Source organism: Delphinus delphis, chromosome 1 (genome assembly GCF_949987515.2).
Source record: "Delphinus delphis chromosome 1, mDelDel1.2, whole genome shotgun sequence".
Lineage (NCBI taxonomy): Eukaryota > Metazoa > Chordata > Mammalia > Artiodactyla > Delphinidae > Delphinus > Delphinus delphis.
Window position 1 is genome coordinate 127418802 of NC_082683.1, and position 16913 is coordinate 127435714.

Below are 16913 nucleotides of genomic sequence, written 5' to 3' on the forward strand. Positions count from 1 at the left end.
GGAAATGGACAGAATGTACGGCAGCACCTACACATAATCAGATTATAGCTATTATGGATATTAATATACCTATACTACATGTGATTTTAAAACAAAACCAAAATAACTGAAGGAATCATTATGGTCCCAGAATCCCTATAAGCAAGACTCCATGAATAATACAGGCAGATTAATTGGAATAGAATTCATAAAATTACAGATTAAGTCTTACTAGATTATGATAAACCTAGGGCTATTACCTCAACAACATGACACACATGTAATCTCTATGGCTAATGGAAACCACCCAACATTTTAATTTTTCCTGCCAAGTGATTAATAAATTACTGTTACTTTCTCCTTCACATATTACTATCCACTGGTATAACCCTCTTAATCCAGCTACTGTATAACTGTCATTCAGTCTTAAGATAACGGAAAATCTCATGACTGTGCTTCTATATTTCAAGATATTTTCATGCCCAGAACACAACTTTTATAGAAAAAAAAAAGAAAATCATCTACTTATTTACTTTAATATAAAGGATAATTTTTAAAAAAACAAGTGGAAAGGGACCTCTCTGGTGGTCCAGTGGTTAAGACTCCACACTCCCAATGCAGGGGGCCCAGGTTCGATCCCTAGTCAGGGAACTAGATCCCACATGCCACAACCAAAGATCCAGCAAGTTGCAACTAAAGATCCTGCATGTGACAATGAAGATCCCAAGTGACGCAACTGAGACCCGGCACAGCCAAATAAATAAATAAATATTTTTTTTAAAAGTGAAAACATATTTCCCCATGATTTCTTACATTTTCATAGTAGTTACAATACTTTGATTTCTATTTTATGTTGGTCTTATCCTCACTATTATACTGTAAATGCCTTAAAAACAGAGATTGTCCCACTCATCTGTTTCCCAGGTCATGTGAAATGTGCCTAGTAGAAAATAGGCATTCAACAAATATTTTCGGATCTGAATTAAGTATTTCATTTATTCAAAAATATATATTAAGGAGTTATTATTATCCTACGCATTGAGGATACTGATGTGAACGTTTTGATCCTCAGCAAGATTACAGTCTAGTGGGGAGCACTGGTAGCTAGGATTATATTACCATATGTCAAGTGCCATAATGGAAGGAAACACATGGTATCAGTCGTGCAGCCTAGATGAATCCAGCCTGGACCAGAGATGGCATCAAGATCCTGCTGCTGAGTTTTGAGAGGTTAAGAGTGAACTGGGCAGAGTAAAAAAGGTGATGGATGGTGGGAAAGTTCTAGGCTAAAGGAATAACAAGAGAGGATATTTCAGGAACCAATGATTACCTGGATATGGGTGATGGAGCTGGGGCAAGAAAAGGGTAGAGAACTTCTAGATTTATAATTTGAGCAACTGAGTAGATGTAGATGATGGTCATTAACTGAAATAGAAAATTAAGGACTCAAAGAAAAAGCAAGATTTTGAAGGAGGGGGTGGAGATTTATATCATTTCCTGTTAGAGTCATATAGTAGAAGAAAGGACACAAGAGAGAACATACCCAGGAAAATATCAAGACATGTAGAGAAAAGACATTTTAACATTGTTTTAGTAATTTATTTATTTATTTTTGCTGTGTTGGGTCTCTGTTTCTGTGCGAGTGCTTTCTCTAGTTGTGGCAAGCGGGGGGCCACTCTTCACCGCGGTGCACAGGTCTCTCACTATCGCAGCCTCTCTTGTTGCGGAGCACAGGCTCCAGACGTGCAGGCTCAGTAGTTGTGGCTCACGGGCCTAGTTGCTCCGCGGCATGTGGGATCCTCCCAGACCAACTCGTGTCCCCTGCATTATTAGGCAGATTCTCAACCACTGCGCTCGAACCCGAACCCGTGTCTCCTGCATTATTAGGCAGATTCTCAACCACTGCGCCACCAGGGAAGCCCTTAACATTGTTTTAAATACTGCTTAGAGTCTGACAGCACTTGCGTTCCTGAGATGTCTCTATTCTAATTATCACCACTATAGGGAAGCCGCGTGGTGTAGTGTAGAGAGGCCAGGCTCTGGACACAGACAGATCTGGGTTTGCAATTCAGCATTATCACTTACTATGTATGTGGCTTTGCAAGTCATTTTGCAAGCCTCTTTGAGCCTCATATTTTCTCACCTTTGAAATGAAGATGATAATCTTTCCCTTATGAGAATTAGATGTGACAAGTGTGTTTTAAACACTTAGCACGGTTCCTAACACTTAGCATGTGTTTAATGTCAGTGTTCTTCCATTAAGGAAAAAAAAAGCTCATGCTCTGCAACACACACTCGTCTGTTATTTTATAAAGAAAATATTTATTTTCACAGTTAACACCCCCATCTTGTGGCCTCTTAAGGTACTGTTGACAAAAAGTTTTAAATATATGCTGTATTTTTGCACATATATATACACACACACACATACATATATACTATATGTAGTATATATGCTGTATTTTTGCAATTATATATATACACATATAGTATATATGTACATATATACGTATATATGTACATATATACGTATATATGTGTATCTGTTCATCATAGAACATTCCTTGGGGGAATAAAGTTAAACTTGTTGGACCAAGGCTATAGATAGGAGATTTCCTACTTCTGGCAGAGAATGTCTACAATTCATTGGAGTGGCATTTATAATGCTACTATTTAATTTAAAAGCAAAGGAAACATTCCAAAGAGAATCATAAATTTTTTATATAGGCATGTGACTATTTAAAATCTTTCCCAAAAATCTTCCCTGAAAAGTGACATTGGAAAACTAAATAACCCATTAAAAGGACCTACTGTATCAGCACAGGGAACTATATTCAATATCTTGTAACAACCTATAATGGAAAAGAATCTGAAAAAGAATATATATATATGTACAACTGAATCACTGTGCTGTACACCTGAAATTAAACATTGTAAATCAACTTATACTTCAATTAAAAAAAGAAAGTGACACTGGGCATTTTTGTGGGATTAATCTGCTATCAACATGTCAATCAAATGCAGACAAAGCAACAATGTTGCTGATCCACACATCAAAAAAACACCCTGGGGCTTCCCTGGTGGTGCAGTGGTTGGGAGTCCGCCTGCCGATGCAGGGAATGCGGGTTTGTGCCCCGGTCCAGAGGGATCCCGCGTGCCGCGGAGCGGCTGGGCCAGTGAGCCATGGCCGCTGGGCCTGCGCGTGCGGAGCCTGTGCTATGCAACGGGAGAGGCTGCGGCAGAGAGGCACGCGTACCGAGGAAAAAAAAAAAACCACCCTGTATGGAAACGTTACACATTAAGCGGTGACAACACACCTTAAAGAAACTCACCAGTGCTCCCAATTTTAGTTACTAAACAAATGCCAGGAATCTGTCCTTGGGCAAGTAGCGTAGCAGGTTGTGCTCCACCATTTGGGGCCACTTTGGGCACAGGCCTGAGTCATGCCCTGGTTAGATAAACACTCATGGGGTTGTGCCAAAGGTTAATTTGTGTGTTTTGATGACTGACCATTTTCTGAGTACGTATGATAAGCCTTCAGCTCTAGAGTAAGAGCCATTACACTTCCTCAATAGTGCCTTACTGTTCTAAAATTCTGTGATCACCAACGTTATTATGGTAATTTAATATGCACATATACACATTCACGTGCATGTGTGCTTGGCACTTACTAACATAGACATATCCTGCAATGCCCACTCTGTACAACTGGCACTGGTTTTGTACAGCTGTACAAAACTGTACAGCTGGAAAGTCAGCTGACTTTCTGTACAGCTGGAAAGTCATACTCAAAAGACTCACTGGGCCACACTCAGTACCAGGCTCACTCTGCAGAGGATGTCAGACAGGAAATGAAGCACATTGGCAGGGAAAAAAACAGGTGTGTCATCAGTGGAGTCCTCTTCTCCTGTGGCAGCTGAGGTGTATATGTGGGTGGATAGAGAAGTCACTCTGGCTCAGAGAAGGGCAACCGTTCTGCCATGGCATCCTCGCAACCTTGAATGCCTTGTGATCCTTCCAAAGATGAGGATGAGTGGCTTCTGAGGCCATCTCCCACTCACCTCCCCATCTCCCCTAGGAGACTGTCATGAGACAGTTTCTTATCACCTCCCAGGTTCTGATGACATATAAGGCTTTCGACAGGATACACCTGCAGACTATAAAACCACTTAGCTGCAGGCGAGAATTGGCTCCTTTGTAATAGGGCATCTCACTTTTCATACTGTAGCCACCTGGACCCCTCTATTTTGGTATCATCATTTTTGGTGTTTAGGACAAGAACCCAGGGAGCTGGCACCTTTGGCTACTCTTCCTTTGACAATCTATGTGAGTAATAAACTGAATCTCAGTGGCTCATTGTATCTTTACTGGCTGAATCAGACACTTGAAGCAGCAGAGACTCTCTTCTGCTGGCTTGAAGAAGCAAGCACTGTGGGTTGTACAGGTGCAGGGAAGTGCATCCTGTCAACAACTACCTGAGCTTACTCAGGAGCTTCAGATGAAATCAAAGCCCTGGCGACACCTCAATTTCAGCCTTGTGAGACCCTGCAGAGGGCCCACCTAAGCAGTGACTGAACGCCTGACCCATGGAAAATGTGAAATGATGAATGTTTGCTGTTTTAGGCTGCTAGGTTCAGGGTAACTTGTTATACAGCAATAGAAAATGAAAACATCCCATTTAGTAGTCAAATCAATTTGCCGGTACCTTGCTTCTGTATTACAGAATCCATTAGCTAGGATCAGGATAAATGTGGACCTATTTCTTCACAACAACCACTACCTGACTAAAGCCCAAGTATCTAATGAATAACTTTTTTCTTTTTTAAACTGTGGTTTATTATTTATTTATTTATTTTTGTCACATCACGCAGCATGCGGGATCTTAGTTCCCCCAACAGGGATCGAACCCATGCTTCCTGCAGTGGAAGCGTGGAGTGTTAACCACTGGACCACCAGGAAAGTCCCTCATCAATAACTTGATATCCCATTACAGTACCCTTCCCACTATGTGCCATCTATATCCAGACTTAGGGTAGCAACTACCCCTCCTTAGATCCTGAACCTGGGCCATTCAGTTTATCTTCCAGTTTATCTTTTATAGCTCGGTAAGTTTCCGGGCCTATTTCACTGCTCCATTCATTCCTTCTCCCTTCTTGCCAGGACTCATATGATTCTAATGTTAGATACATTCACTACAGCATTATCCACCAGCTACCATCAACAATATATACAGAAAAGCTCTAAACTGAAAATTAATGAGCCATAAAACTTAGATCAATAAATGGATTAGGATAAGTAATAGATATGAACAAATTCTGGAAGTATATAAACAAGATACTGTACTTCAGAAAACTAAATCTATTATATTACTTTTATTATCATGCTGAAAATGGGAATCAAGCTATAGATTTAAAACCAAAATAGACCTTGAGATTATGCTAAATAAATGAATTTGATATATAATAATTAAATTAAGAAAACCAACAACCAGGAATTGCATCTCCTTAGCTATAATTAAGAGGTAACTTTGTGAAAATGAAAAGAATGACTGGGTTTTTACAACCTAGTAGTAATATTAGTCTACATCAAGGCTCAGCAAATTTTTCTGTAAAGGGCCAGACAGATAATAGAGAGTTTAGATTTTGTGGGCCATAAGGTCTCTGTCACAACTACTCAAATCTGTCACTGTAGTTTGAAAGCAGCCAATATATCTATAGGAATGGCTGTGTTTCAATAAAACTTTACAAAAACAGGTGGCAGCCAGATTTGGCTCATATGCTGTAGTTTGCCAACCCCTGGTCCTTGTAGAAATATGCTAATCATTTAAACAAGTGAGCGTCTCACAAACTTACTGCTTAATTTTTTCATTTCTAGGTCCAAATCTTGGTCCAGATGGTCCCCTTCTGAAAACAAAACACCAAGTACATATTAATGAGAGCATTAAAACAAACCCCAAAACAGAAAACACACACACTTGCTGAATTCTAAACATGGATCATTTATCATAAGGAACCACATATTACTGGTACTGATGGAACCTAATGATATTTAATCATGTCAGTACTTCATTGGTACTTAGTGCAGGCCATCACAACTTAATTCTTCTGAATGTTATCACTTTTAATATAATTGTTAGTTATACACAGGTAGTTTTAATCATTAAACTCTGAAATACCATAAAACTAAAGTGCCAGTGACTATGAATAACTTTATGATCAATTATAGAACACTAGAAGTCCAACTACCTTGAATTTAGGCTCTAATGAAATGCTGATTTGGGGGATGGATGTAGAGAAAAATCCATTCAAAACACTAAAATTTTTCAAGTATGTTTTTTGATTACTCATCTTAAAACTTAGCAACATAACTAAAGGGAAATTTAAGAGTCTATGAAAATATTAACATTTCTCAAATTATTCTCTCTCCATTATAGTCGAGTGCTGTATCATTTAAATCAATCCATTTTAATAATCTGAAAATTAAAATTTTTGGATGTTTTAAGTAATTTTCCATCTTCTGATGACAGAAAATAAGGTATAAACCATAAAACTCAAAAAAGAATAGGTTCTAAACCAATTAAACACTAATTTCCCATTTCCCCCTCCTCCCAGCCCTTGGCAACCTCCGTTCTACTTTGTGTCTCTATGAATTTGATTACTCTAGGCCTCAGATAAGAAGAATCATGTAAAATGTATCCTTCTGTGACCAGCTTCTTTCACTTAGCATAATTAATGTCTTCAAGGTTCATCCATGTTGTAGCATGTGTCAGAATTTCCTTCCTTTTTAATACTGAGTACTATGCCATTGTATGTACATACCATATTTTGTTTATCTATCTTTCCACTGACGGACACTTGGGTTACTTCCACCTTTTGGCAATTATGAATAATCCTGCTATGAACAGGATTACTGTTCATAATAATCAACAGGTGTTAATTAATTTTTTTTTTTTTTTTTTTTTTGCGGTATGTGGGCCTCTCACTGTTGTGGCCTCTCCCGTTGCGGAGCACAGGTTCCTAACACACAGGCTCAGCGGCCATGGCTCACAGGCCCAGCCGCTCTGCGGCATGTGGGATTTTCCCAGACCAGGGCACGAACCCGCGTCCCCTGCATCGGCAGGTGGACTCTCAACCATTGTGCCACCAGGGAAACCCGTGTTGATTAATTTTTAAAAAATTATTTCAGAAATTTTATTTGCTCTGTCTCCCTTTCAATACATAGACAGAACCACAGGGTGTGGTAGTGTGCCGGCTTTGTCGTCAGGCCCTTTGGAAGATGTACAGCATTATTTGGGAGTGAACCTCCAGTGTACAGTTAGCCTGAAAAGTTTTTGTTTCTCACTTACATTCGGGTGATCACTTGTTTAGCCAAAGCATCTGACCTTTTCAATACTGAGTCCTTTGTTGACAGGTAGCTGTTGCTCTAGTCTAAGGCTTCTCACTGTAATTGGCACTATGAGCAATTAGCTTTTTGACTCTGGAAACCTTGTTACCTGTAGGAAATTATCTTCCCACTTCATCTGACTTTCCTGCCAAAAATGATACTATTTCCTATTATTGGATTTGATTTCCATCCTGTAGGCTCTTTTTGCCAATTGCTTCATGGCTGTCAATTACTTTTTATAAAATGCTTTATACAATGTTTTTTATTTGGGGAAAAAAAGCCTCTATAAAAAACTCCACAACATTATAGCAAAGCGGGAGGTAAATGTTTCCTCCCAGGCATACCCTTCTGGAGGTATGAGCCTCCAGAGAAAACTTCTGCAACAATATGTCATCCTTCCTCACTTTGCAAATAAAACCGAGGCCCTTTCTAATCAAAACTGCAAAGGATTGACCAGGTTAATTAATTCTGACAGAGCATCAAGGCAATCCAACAGGGAAAAGATAATCTTTCCATCAAATGGTGGTGGAACAGTTGGATATCCATATGCTCCCTGGCCCCCCCAAAATGATCCTTCACCCTTAACCATATATAAAAAAATTAACTTAAAATAGATTATAGACTTAAATGTCAAAGTCAAAACAATAAAACTTTTGGAAGAAAACAAAGAAGAAAATCTTAGAACCTTTAGGTTTGGCAAAGATTTCTTAAATAAACAAAAACAATGAAAGGAAAAATTTAATAAACTAATTTCATCAAAATCAAAACTCTGCTCTTCAAAAGACACAGTTATGAAAATGAAAAGATTAAATTACAGACTGGGAGTAAATATCTGTAAAACATATATCTGACAAAGAACTTGTATCTTGAATATGTAAAAAACTCACAACTTAATAAGACAAACTTAGAAACGGGCAAAAGATTTTTAACATGTACATCATCAAAGAAGATATAAGGGGCTTCCCTGGTGGCACAGTGGTTAAGAATCCGCCTGCCAACGCAGGGGACACGGGTTCGAGCCCTGGCCCGGGAAGATCCCACATGCCACGGAGCAAATAGGCCCTTGAGCCACAACTACTAAGCCTGTGCTCTAGAGCCCACGAGCCATAACTACTGAGCCCATGTGCCACAACTACTGGATCCTGTGCACCTAGTCCCCATGCTCCACAACAAGAGAAGCCACTGAAACAACAAAGAGTAGCCTCCGCTCGCCGCAACTAGAGAATGCCCGCACACAGCAATGAAGACCCAACACAGCCAAAAGTAAATAAATAAAAAGAAGATATAAGGATGGCAAATACACACAAAAGAAGATGTTCAGCATAATTTGTAATTATGGAAATGCAAATTAAAACCGTATGGGATACCACTATACACCCACAAGAGTGGCTAAAATTAAAAGACTGACCATATGCAGTGCTGATGAGGATCTGGAGCAACTAGAACCCCCATACAGTACTGGGAGGAATATAAAATGGTACACAACTTCGGGAAACAGCTGTAAACATACACCAGCCATTCCACTCCTATTTACCCAAGAGAAATGAAAGCATAAGTCCACACAAAACCTGTACATGAGTGTTTATGGCAGCTTTATTTGTAATAGCTAAAAACTAGAAACACCCCAAATATCCATCAATAAGTGAATGTGTGAATGAATTGCAGTATGTTCATACAATGGACCACTACTCAGAAATAAAAAGAAACAAACTATTGATGCATGCGACAACACGGGTGAATCTCAAAATAATTATGCAAAGTGAATGAAGCCAGTAAAAAAGGCATACTGTATGACTCCACTTCCAAAAAAAAATCTAGGCAATACAAACCACAGTGATAGAGAACAGATCAGTGGCTGCCTGGGACTGGGAGAGTGACAGATTACCAAGAGGTTTGAGGAAACTTTTGAGGTGATGGCTATGTTCACTATTTGAATTTCATGATGATTTCACAGGTGTACAGTGGATATGCCAAAACTCTTATTGTATACTTTATATGTATTTTATTGTATGCCAGTTACACCTCAATAAAGCTGTAAAAAGAAAAACAAAAAACTTACAGAAAAAAGTCCTCTTCTTCATCTGAATCATCTTCCAAAAGATTTCTCTGTCAAAAAAAGCAAAGACTTGAGTTTTTAGATTCCAAGGGGCTTACAAACTGTCAGGGGCAGAGTAATGAAACAAGTTCTATCCTGGTGAAATTTCTTAACTCCAAGCTTCCAGACACAGGGAAGAGTAATTACAGGTGCTTCACTGGAAGCTAAAAGATATGGAACCACACTGCAGACTTTCTAAGAAAATGCTTATAAGCCCGGAATCCTTTGACTGACTACAAGGTAGAGAGGTCACTGAAGCTGGCATGGGAGTAAGGGATGCAGGCAATCAGGGAGGGGCAAGTCCTTCCTCCTCCCCCTGCTTTCCAGTCTCTCTCTATCAGCAGAACCTAAGAAGCAGCTGGGGGCAAAGGAGAAATGTAGCTGCAGAGTCCAACTCTAGCATCAGAGAGAAGAGTATAGAAGGTAGGTTTGGAGCTGAGAGACAAGGGTTTATTAACTGGCACAGTCCACCTAACAGCTACTCGGCCTATGAATAGCCCTCTACACATATTTGAACTTCCAAACAAAAACAACTTTATACTTTCACCTTATAAGATACAACTGTTTTTATTAAAATGAGGAATGTCTCACCTTCTACCCAAAAGGAGAAGATACAAAGTTCCAAAAGGAGGCTGAAGAAGAGCAAAACCCAGACCTTTTCAGCATGCAAGAACTCAAACAGTATACAACTTGTAGGCCGAATAACGGCTCCCCATAGATGTCGACATCCTAATCCCCGAAACCTGTGAATATGTTTCCTTGAATGGTAAAAGGAACTTTGCAGAAGTTATTAAATCAAGGATCTTGAGGTTGGAAGATCAATATAGTGGGCCCAAAGTCATCACAAAAGTACTTAAAAAAGAGAGAGGCAGAAGTGTGTGTGTGTGTGTGTGTGTGAGAGAGAGAGAGAGAGAGAGAGAGAGAGAGACAGAGAGAGACAGAGGGGGGGGGGAGAGGGAGGGAGGGACAGAGGTTGGAAAATGTCACCCTGTTGGATTTAAAGATATAGGAAGGGGCATGAGCAAGGAGGTCAGGCAACCTCTAAAAGTTGGGAAAGGCAAGGAAAGAGCTTCTTCCCTATAGTCTCCAGAAGGAACATGGCCCTGCCAGTGCCTTGATTTTATCCCAGCAAGATACATTTTGGACTTCTGGTCACCAGAACTATAAGATAATAAATATGTATTGTTTTAAGTTTGTGGTAATTTGTTAAAGCAGCAACAGGAAGCAAATACAACACCCATGTACCTTTTCTGAAGTAACTACTTAAGGAATTACACCAGCTAAAAAGAAAATTAAATCAGAACAAAGATCTTAAGATGGAGATTGACATACTCAGTACATCTAATAAAATGTGTGGTCAAATCTAAATGGAAGGGCTTCCCTGGTGGCGCAGTGGTTGAGAGTCCGCCTGCCGATGCAGGGGACACGGGTTCGTGCCCCGGTCCGGGAAGATCCCACATGCCACGGAGTGGCTGGGCCCATGAGCCATGGCCGCTGAGCCTGCGCGTCTGGAGCCTGTGCTCCGCAATGGGAGAGGCCACAACAGTGAGAGGCCCGCATACCGCAAAAAAGAAAAAAAAAAAAAATCTAAATGGAAGATGATTGTGAACTATAACTTGAAAGAGAAAAATGCATAATATAAAGAAAAATTCTACAAGAATCTAAAACTTTTCTCACAAAACCCAAAAGCAGGAAGTGGAGAGTAAAATGAGGAAGTTAAAAGCAAAGTAACATGCTCATCTTGGTGGGGAGAGGAGTGGAGAAGTGGGAAGAGGCCTAGAATGAAAAAGTAGTGTGGAGGGGCATAGTTTTTGGCATGTTGAGAGAGAACACAAATTTAAACATTATTGTTAACATACAAAGTTAATTAAAAATAGAGAGGGAAAGAGAAAGAAAGGGAGGAAATTTTTAACTGCCTAGTGGTCCTGGGGGCAGGGAAAAAGTGAGGAAAAATAATCCATCTAGCTAAAGAAGTTAGGGAAAATAGGGAAAACATAAGAAATACAATGAATATCATTATCTCTATATATTATAACAAATAATACACAAAGAGTAAGAAGATGAAAAGAGGATGTGTTCAATATTCATTTAACTACTATGTCTGAGCATCTTCTATGTACTAGGCACTGTTCTAAGTACTAAGCATCAGCTTTGGACAAGACAGACAATGTCTGATGGTGATGAATGTTATGCAGAGAATTAAAACAGTGATGGGATAAAAAGTGACAGGGTGACTAAATAAGATTAGGCTGTCAAGGAAAATCATTCTTAAAAGGTGAAATTTAGGCTGAGATCCAAACAATAACAAAGAGCCAACCAAAGATCAGGGTGAAGAGCATTCGCTGCCAGCAGAGGGACTAGCAAGTGCAGAAAAAGTCCAAATATATCAGTTACCTTAATAAATGTGAATGGTTTGAATGCTCCTACTCAAAGTAAAAACTATACATGATTAGAGTTCAAAAAAATTGCAGCCAATATCTGTTTATAAGAAATTTACCTAAAATAAATGTCAAATAAAGGATGAAAGAAAAAAGAGAGATGAAAGAGATATATTATCAAATTCTAACAAAAAGAATGTTAGAGTTAGCAAAAGTAATATAAAGAGATTATTTTAGGACAAGCATTAAACAATCAAATAAGATTTTACAATGACAAAATGCACAATCCACCAAGATTTAACAGCAACGAATGTTTATATGTAACAATATAGTTTCAAAATACATAAAGCAAAAGCTGCTCAAATTATAAGAAGAAATGGATACATTCAAAAATCATAGGAAAGCTTTAACATATCCTTCAAAGATGGAGAAACCAGGAAGACAAAAAAAAAATAATAATCCAGAACTGTGTACCCAGCAAATGTTATTTTCAAATATCCAAGAAATGAATAAGCAATAAAAGAATTTTAATAAATAGCCCAAACTAGAAATTACACAGGCCACATTCTCTGGACATAATGCAATGGAAATTAAAACAAATAAAAGGAAATTTTAAAACACTCTTCTGTTAAAATGTTAAAAGGTAAATGCAAACCTAACAAACTATTTAGAAATCAATGACACTGGGGACATTACAAGACAAAATCTGTAGAGTATGGTCACAGCAGTACCTAAAGGAAAATGTGACCTTAAATCCATTTATTTATGAAATTACAAAGCCTGAAAATATATAAAATAAGTATTTAACTATTAAGATGAGTAAATTATTCCTAAGTCACAAACAACCTCAGAATTTCTAAAGAAAAAAAATTGATGAATTTGATTACATAAAAATTTAAAACATAAAGAACATACAATATCATACACAAGGTTAAATGGCAAGTAACAGGCTGGGAAAGAAATCTGCAACATACTTTCAGACTAAAGGGTCTGGTATCTCTCTTATATAAAGATCACTGACAAACTAGTAAGAAAAAGACACACTATAGAAAAATCATCAAAGAAGAGAAATAGACAATTCCTAACAGAAAAAGAAATGGCCAATGACCACATGAAAACATGTTCAAAGTCAATAATATTCAGGAAGATACATTACTTCCTTCAACAAATATTTCTAGCTAATAAGTAACTATCATTACATTTACAATACAGTTTATTTGCCTTAGAGGATGATGATACTAAAGTGTGTTTATTATAGTTGCCCAATGAGAAACACAATGAAAACGAATGTCTTTACACTTATTCACTGAACAAAAACACAAGAGCTAGGGATACATTACCAAAAAAGGGTAATGAGATACAATGAGATGTCATTTCACACCCACTAGGCAGATAATAACAAGTGTTGGTGAGGAGAAATTGGTGGTGAGGAGAAATGTGGAGAAATTAGACCTCTCATACACAGCTGGACGGGAATATAAAAATTGTGCAGCCACTCTTGGCAATTCTTCAAAACGTTGAACATAGAGTTACTATAATACCCAGTAATTCTACTACTAGGTATTTACCCAAGAGAAATGAAAACATATGTAATGAAATGAAATGAAAATAAAAACTTGTATGTGAACATTCATAGCAGTGGTATTCATAGTAGCCAAAAAGTGTAAATAATCCTAAATGTCTATCAACTGATGAATGAATAAAGAAAGTGTAGTATATTCATATAGTGGAATATTATTCAGCAATAAAAAAGAATGAAGTACTGATACATACTACAACATGGATGAACTTTGAAAACATTATGCTAAGAAGCCATTTACAAAAGACAACATAGTGTATGCTTCCATTTATATAAAATGTCCAGAATAGACAAATCTATAGATTTGTGGTTGCCTAGGGCTGAAGGGATGAGGAGGACGGGGGATGATTGCTAAAAAGTACAGAGTTTCTTCTTGGAATGATGAAAGTGTCCTAAAATTGATGGTGGTGATGGTTGCACAATTTGGTACTAAATACTAGTTACTAAAATCCACTGAATTGTACACTTTTAATGAGTGAATTGTATGGCATGTTAATTATATCTCAATAAAGCTGTTATCAGAAAAGTGTTACAGGAAAGAGGAACAAAATTTTTTAAAGTTTTATAAAAGTAATTTATAAATTCTTAGAACAAATCAGTTATCAAATTTCATGATCTGATAAACATTCAAAAGGAGGACTCTATTTAAACAGCCAATTTTTTTTTCAATTCTGCTATCTAATATCCTATTTTTACAATAAATTGCGGTAGTATTCAACCAACAATGTAAAAAGAAAGTGACACAGTTATGGTCTTAGAAGTAGAACTGATTGAAACTGTATATTTTATATTTTTGAGTAAATGAAGCTTATTCTAAAAAGTTTACTAGCAGTTAGTCTGTTGGTGGATTGTATCCCCCTTCAAGCAAAACAAAAACAGACACTGAATAAAGAGTTAGAATAAAGGGATGACAAATGATTCCTGTACTGTATTTCAAGATACTCCTAAATCATAAGATGTTAGACAGAGGTTCTAAGGTTGTGCAAAAAAGGAGCATGTAAAATGAAGTCAAACAGACTATCTGCTGTTTAAGGGCAGAGACCATGCCCTCTAGTTTTTAGCACAATGCCTAGCACATAGTAGGTAGTCAATAAACATTTGTTGCATGAATCAGAAAATAAAGGAATGGCAAGAAGATAGGAAGTGAGGGAGGGTTTTAGGTTGCTGGATGAAAAAGAATAGCTCTAATTCCTTCCCTCAATAAATACTTATTGATTACTTATTCTAAAAGTAGCCTATCAAAAAAAAAAAAGTAGCCTATCTACAATACTCATATCAATGCTATCTTCCAAAATGCTGCATAATTTCTAGATTTATACAATCCTGCACAGAATGTTCTGAAATAAACTAAAAATTGAACATTATATAAAAGCTACTCTGGACTCTGTGGCAACTGCAGGACAAGAATCCTTTATCTGCAATTCCAAAATCTAAAAAGTTCTGAAAACCAAGAGATTTTATAAGCTTTGGAGTGAAAACTCATTTGGAGGAAAATCTTACCTGAATTGATGTCAGCTAATTTATATACTTAATTAGAATAATCAGACATTCCACTGAGAAATATTAATATGTTTGGAGGTGCTGCTCTAGACCCCCAAAAGGCTCTTGTATAATGTGCACTAACTACCTTTGTAAAATCTGAAAATTTCTGAGGAACTCCAATCACATTTGGCTCCAGAGTACTAAATAAGATATTGTGTATTTGTACAAAATTCCCTTTGAAAGACTAGAAAGAAGCTGGGAACATAATTTGGTCAATAATGGAAATAGAATTTGGTTGAGTCCCAATCTAAGTAACATATATTTTTTGATGTTTACTATGAAGAAAACAAATAGGATTCGAATATAGCCATAAATATTAGATTATTCTAAAACCAATTATTTACAAAGGAAAGAAAAGATATTTTGAATCTTTCTTTTTTAAAGATTAAGATTCTGAACTTACCCTTTCACTTTTCACAGAACCAGTGACATCATCATCATTTAGGTGGCGCTTAAACTTGGGAGGCATCTTTTTTAGTGAAGAAGTACTCTTCTACTTCTCAGCAGAATAAGTCTTCACCACCTTAAGGAGAAAATAAATTTCATCAGATTTGAGACTTTGGGGTATAAGCTAAAGTACTGAAAACAGCGTACAAGGCCCTATATGGTGGGGCCCCTCCACTTCTCCGACTGCAGCTGCTCCCTCTCACCTGCTCCACTCCAGTGACCCTGGCCTCCAAGCTAGGCCTCAATACACAACAGTTAAAAAGAGAAAATGGAGGTAACTTTTAGAGAACACGTGGGGGAAATTAGCAAAAATATTTTTATAAAATCAAAGAGCAGCTTGTACAGGAGACGGGGAAAATTAGGAGGTTGTCCCCTTGCAAGTGAGACATCAAATGCTTAAAGATTTTAACTTGGAGTCAGAAGACGGCAGAACACTTCTAATTCTCTCACTTTTAGGGAGTTGCTTAAACAATGATTCTGTGTCCTCATCTGTAAAATAGTGATTTCTAGGCTTCTGCATGGAGTTGGGATGGTCAAATGAGATTAATACACACATGCAAAAACATTCTGTCAATTACAACGTCCTGTTCTAATGCAAACACTAGGTGCTCCAGGAAAAGGGGTAAGTTTGGAAAGTACTGGGTTAAACAAAGCCAGGTTTTTTGTTTAATTGGTTTGCTACAGAAAGTCTCACAGTCTTTTATATACTAATTTGCATTATGATTTTCCAGGAAAATGCTTGAATACGCAACATATTCAAAATTTTCTTGAGAAAAAGCTGACAAGCAAATACGAGTTTTCAGCATCTTGGACTAGAAGATGGATGAATAATAAGAATAGCAGAGGTGTACTGAATGTTTTACTATGTGTCAGGCACTATGCTCAGCGATTTACACACATTTTCTTTTACTCACTACAACACTCCTTCAAAGTAAGCACAAAGAAACTAAGAGAAAACTAAGGCTTGGTAAAAGATAAGTAACTAATAGTGTTAGTCACTCTACTGATTGAAATATCAGAAACACAGGCCTAAATTATTAATGGCTGTGCATGATCCATTTTAATATTTATCCAATTAGTTGTCTATCAGGTTATACAGTTCTGTTCTAGAAAGACCACTTCCCTGTAACAATCCAGCAGTCCTCTTTCCCTTTCCACGAGAAGAACCTCTAAGATTTTTAAGTGTAATTAGACATTTGTTGGTTAATATCATACACTTAAAAAAGAATAAACAAGCCCAGAGTCCAGTTTCATAAACAAAATAAAGTAAAATTTTAAGTTGACTTCCCATCAAAACAAATTGATACTTTTCTTTGATAAGAAATAATTTTCCAAACCAGAAACTTAACCACTTGTAACAAAAACCAAATACTTGCTACCTAAGTAACAGCTCTAGAGTTCTTCATTCTACAATATTTCTGTCACGTACATCCAGCATCTGACCCATTTTATTCCTCATACTTTGATTTCAGAATAATTCATTCATGCAGAAATGTTACAGAATGCACGG

The 16913-nt window shown here is 37.4% G+C and overlaps 1 protein-coding gene across 3 annotated transcripts in view; it reads right to left on the reverse strand.

Moving 5' to 3' along the window:
* The window catches only part of VAMP4 (vesicle associated membrane protein 4), a 41930-nt gene that overhangs the window by 11869 nt on the left and 13148 nt on the right, over positions 1 to 16913 (reverse strand). For all 3 annotated transcript variants that reach the window (XM_060034070.1, XM_060034061.1, XM_060034050.1), the window contains 3 exons: positions 15360 to 15479; positions 9422 to 9468; positions 5832 to 5882 (listed from right to left, as the gene is read on the reverse strand). In XM_060034070.1, the coding sequence (XP_059890053.1) occupies positions 5832 to 5882; positions 9422 to 9468; positions 15360 to 15425 (164 nt within the window). In that variant the 5' untranslated portion in view covers positions 15426 to 15479. The remainder of the gene's footprint in view (positions 1 to 5831; positions 5883 to 9421; positions 9469 to 15359; positions 15480 to 16913) is intronic.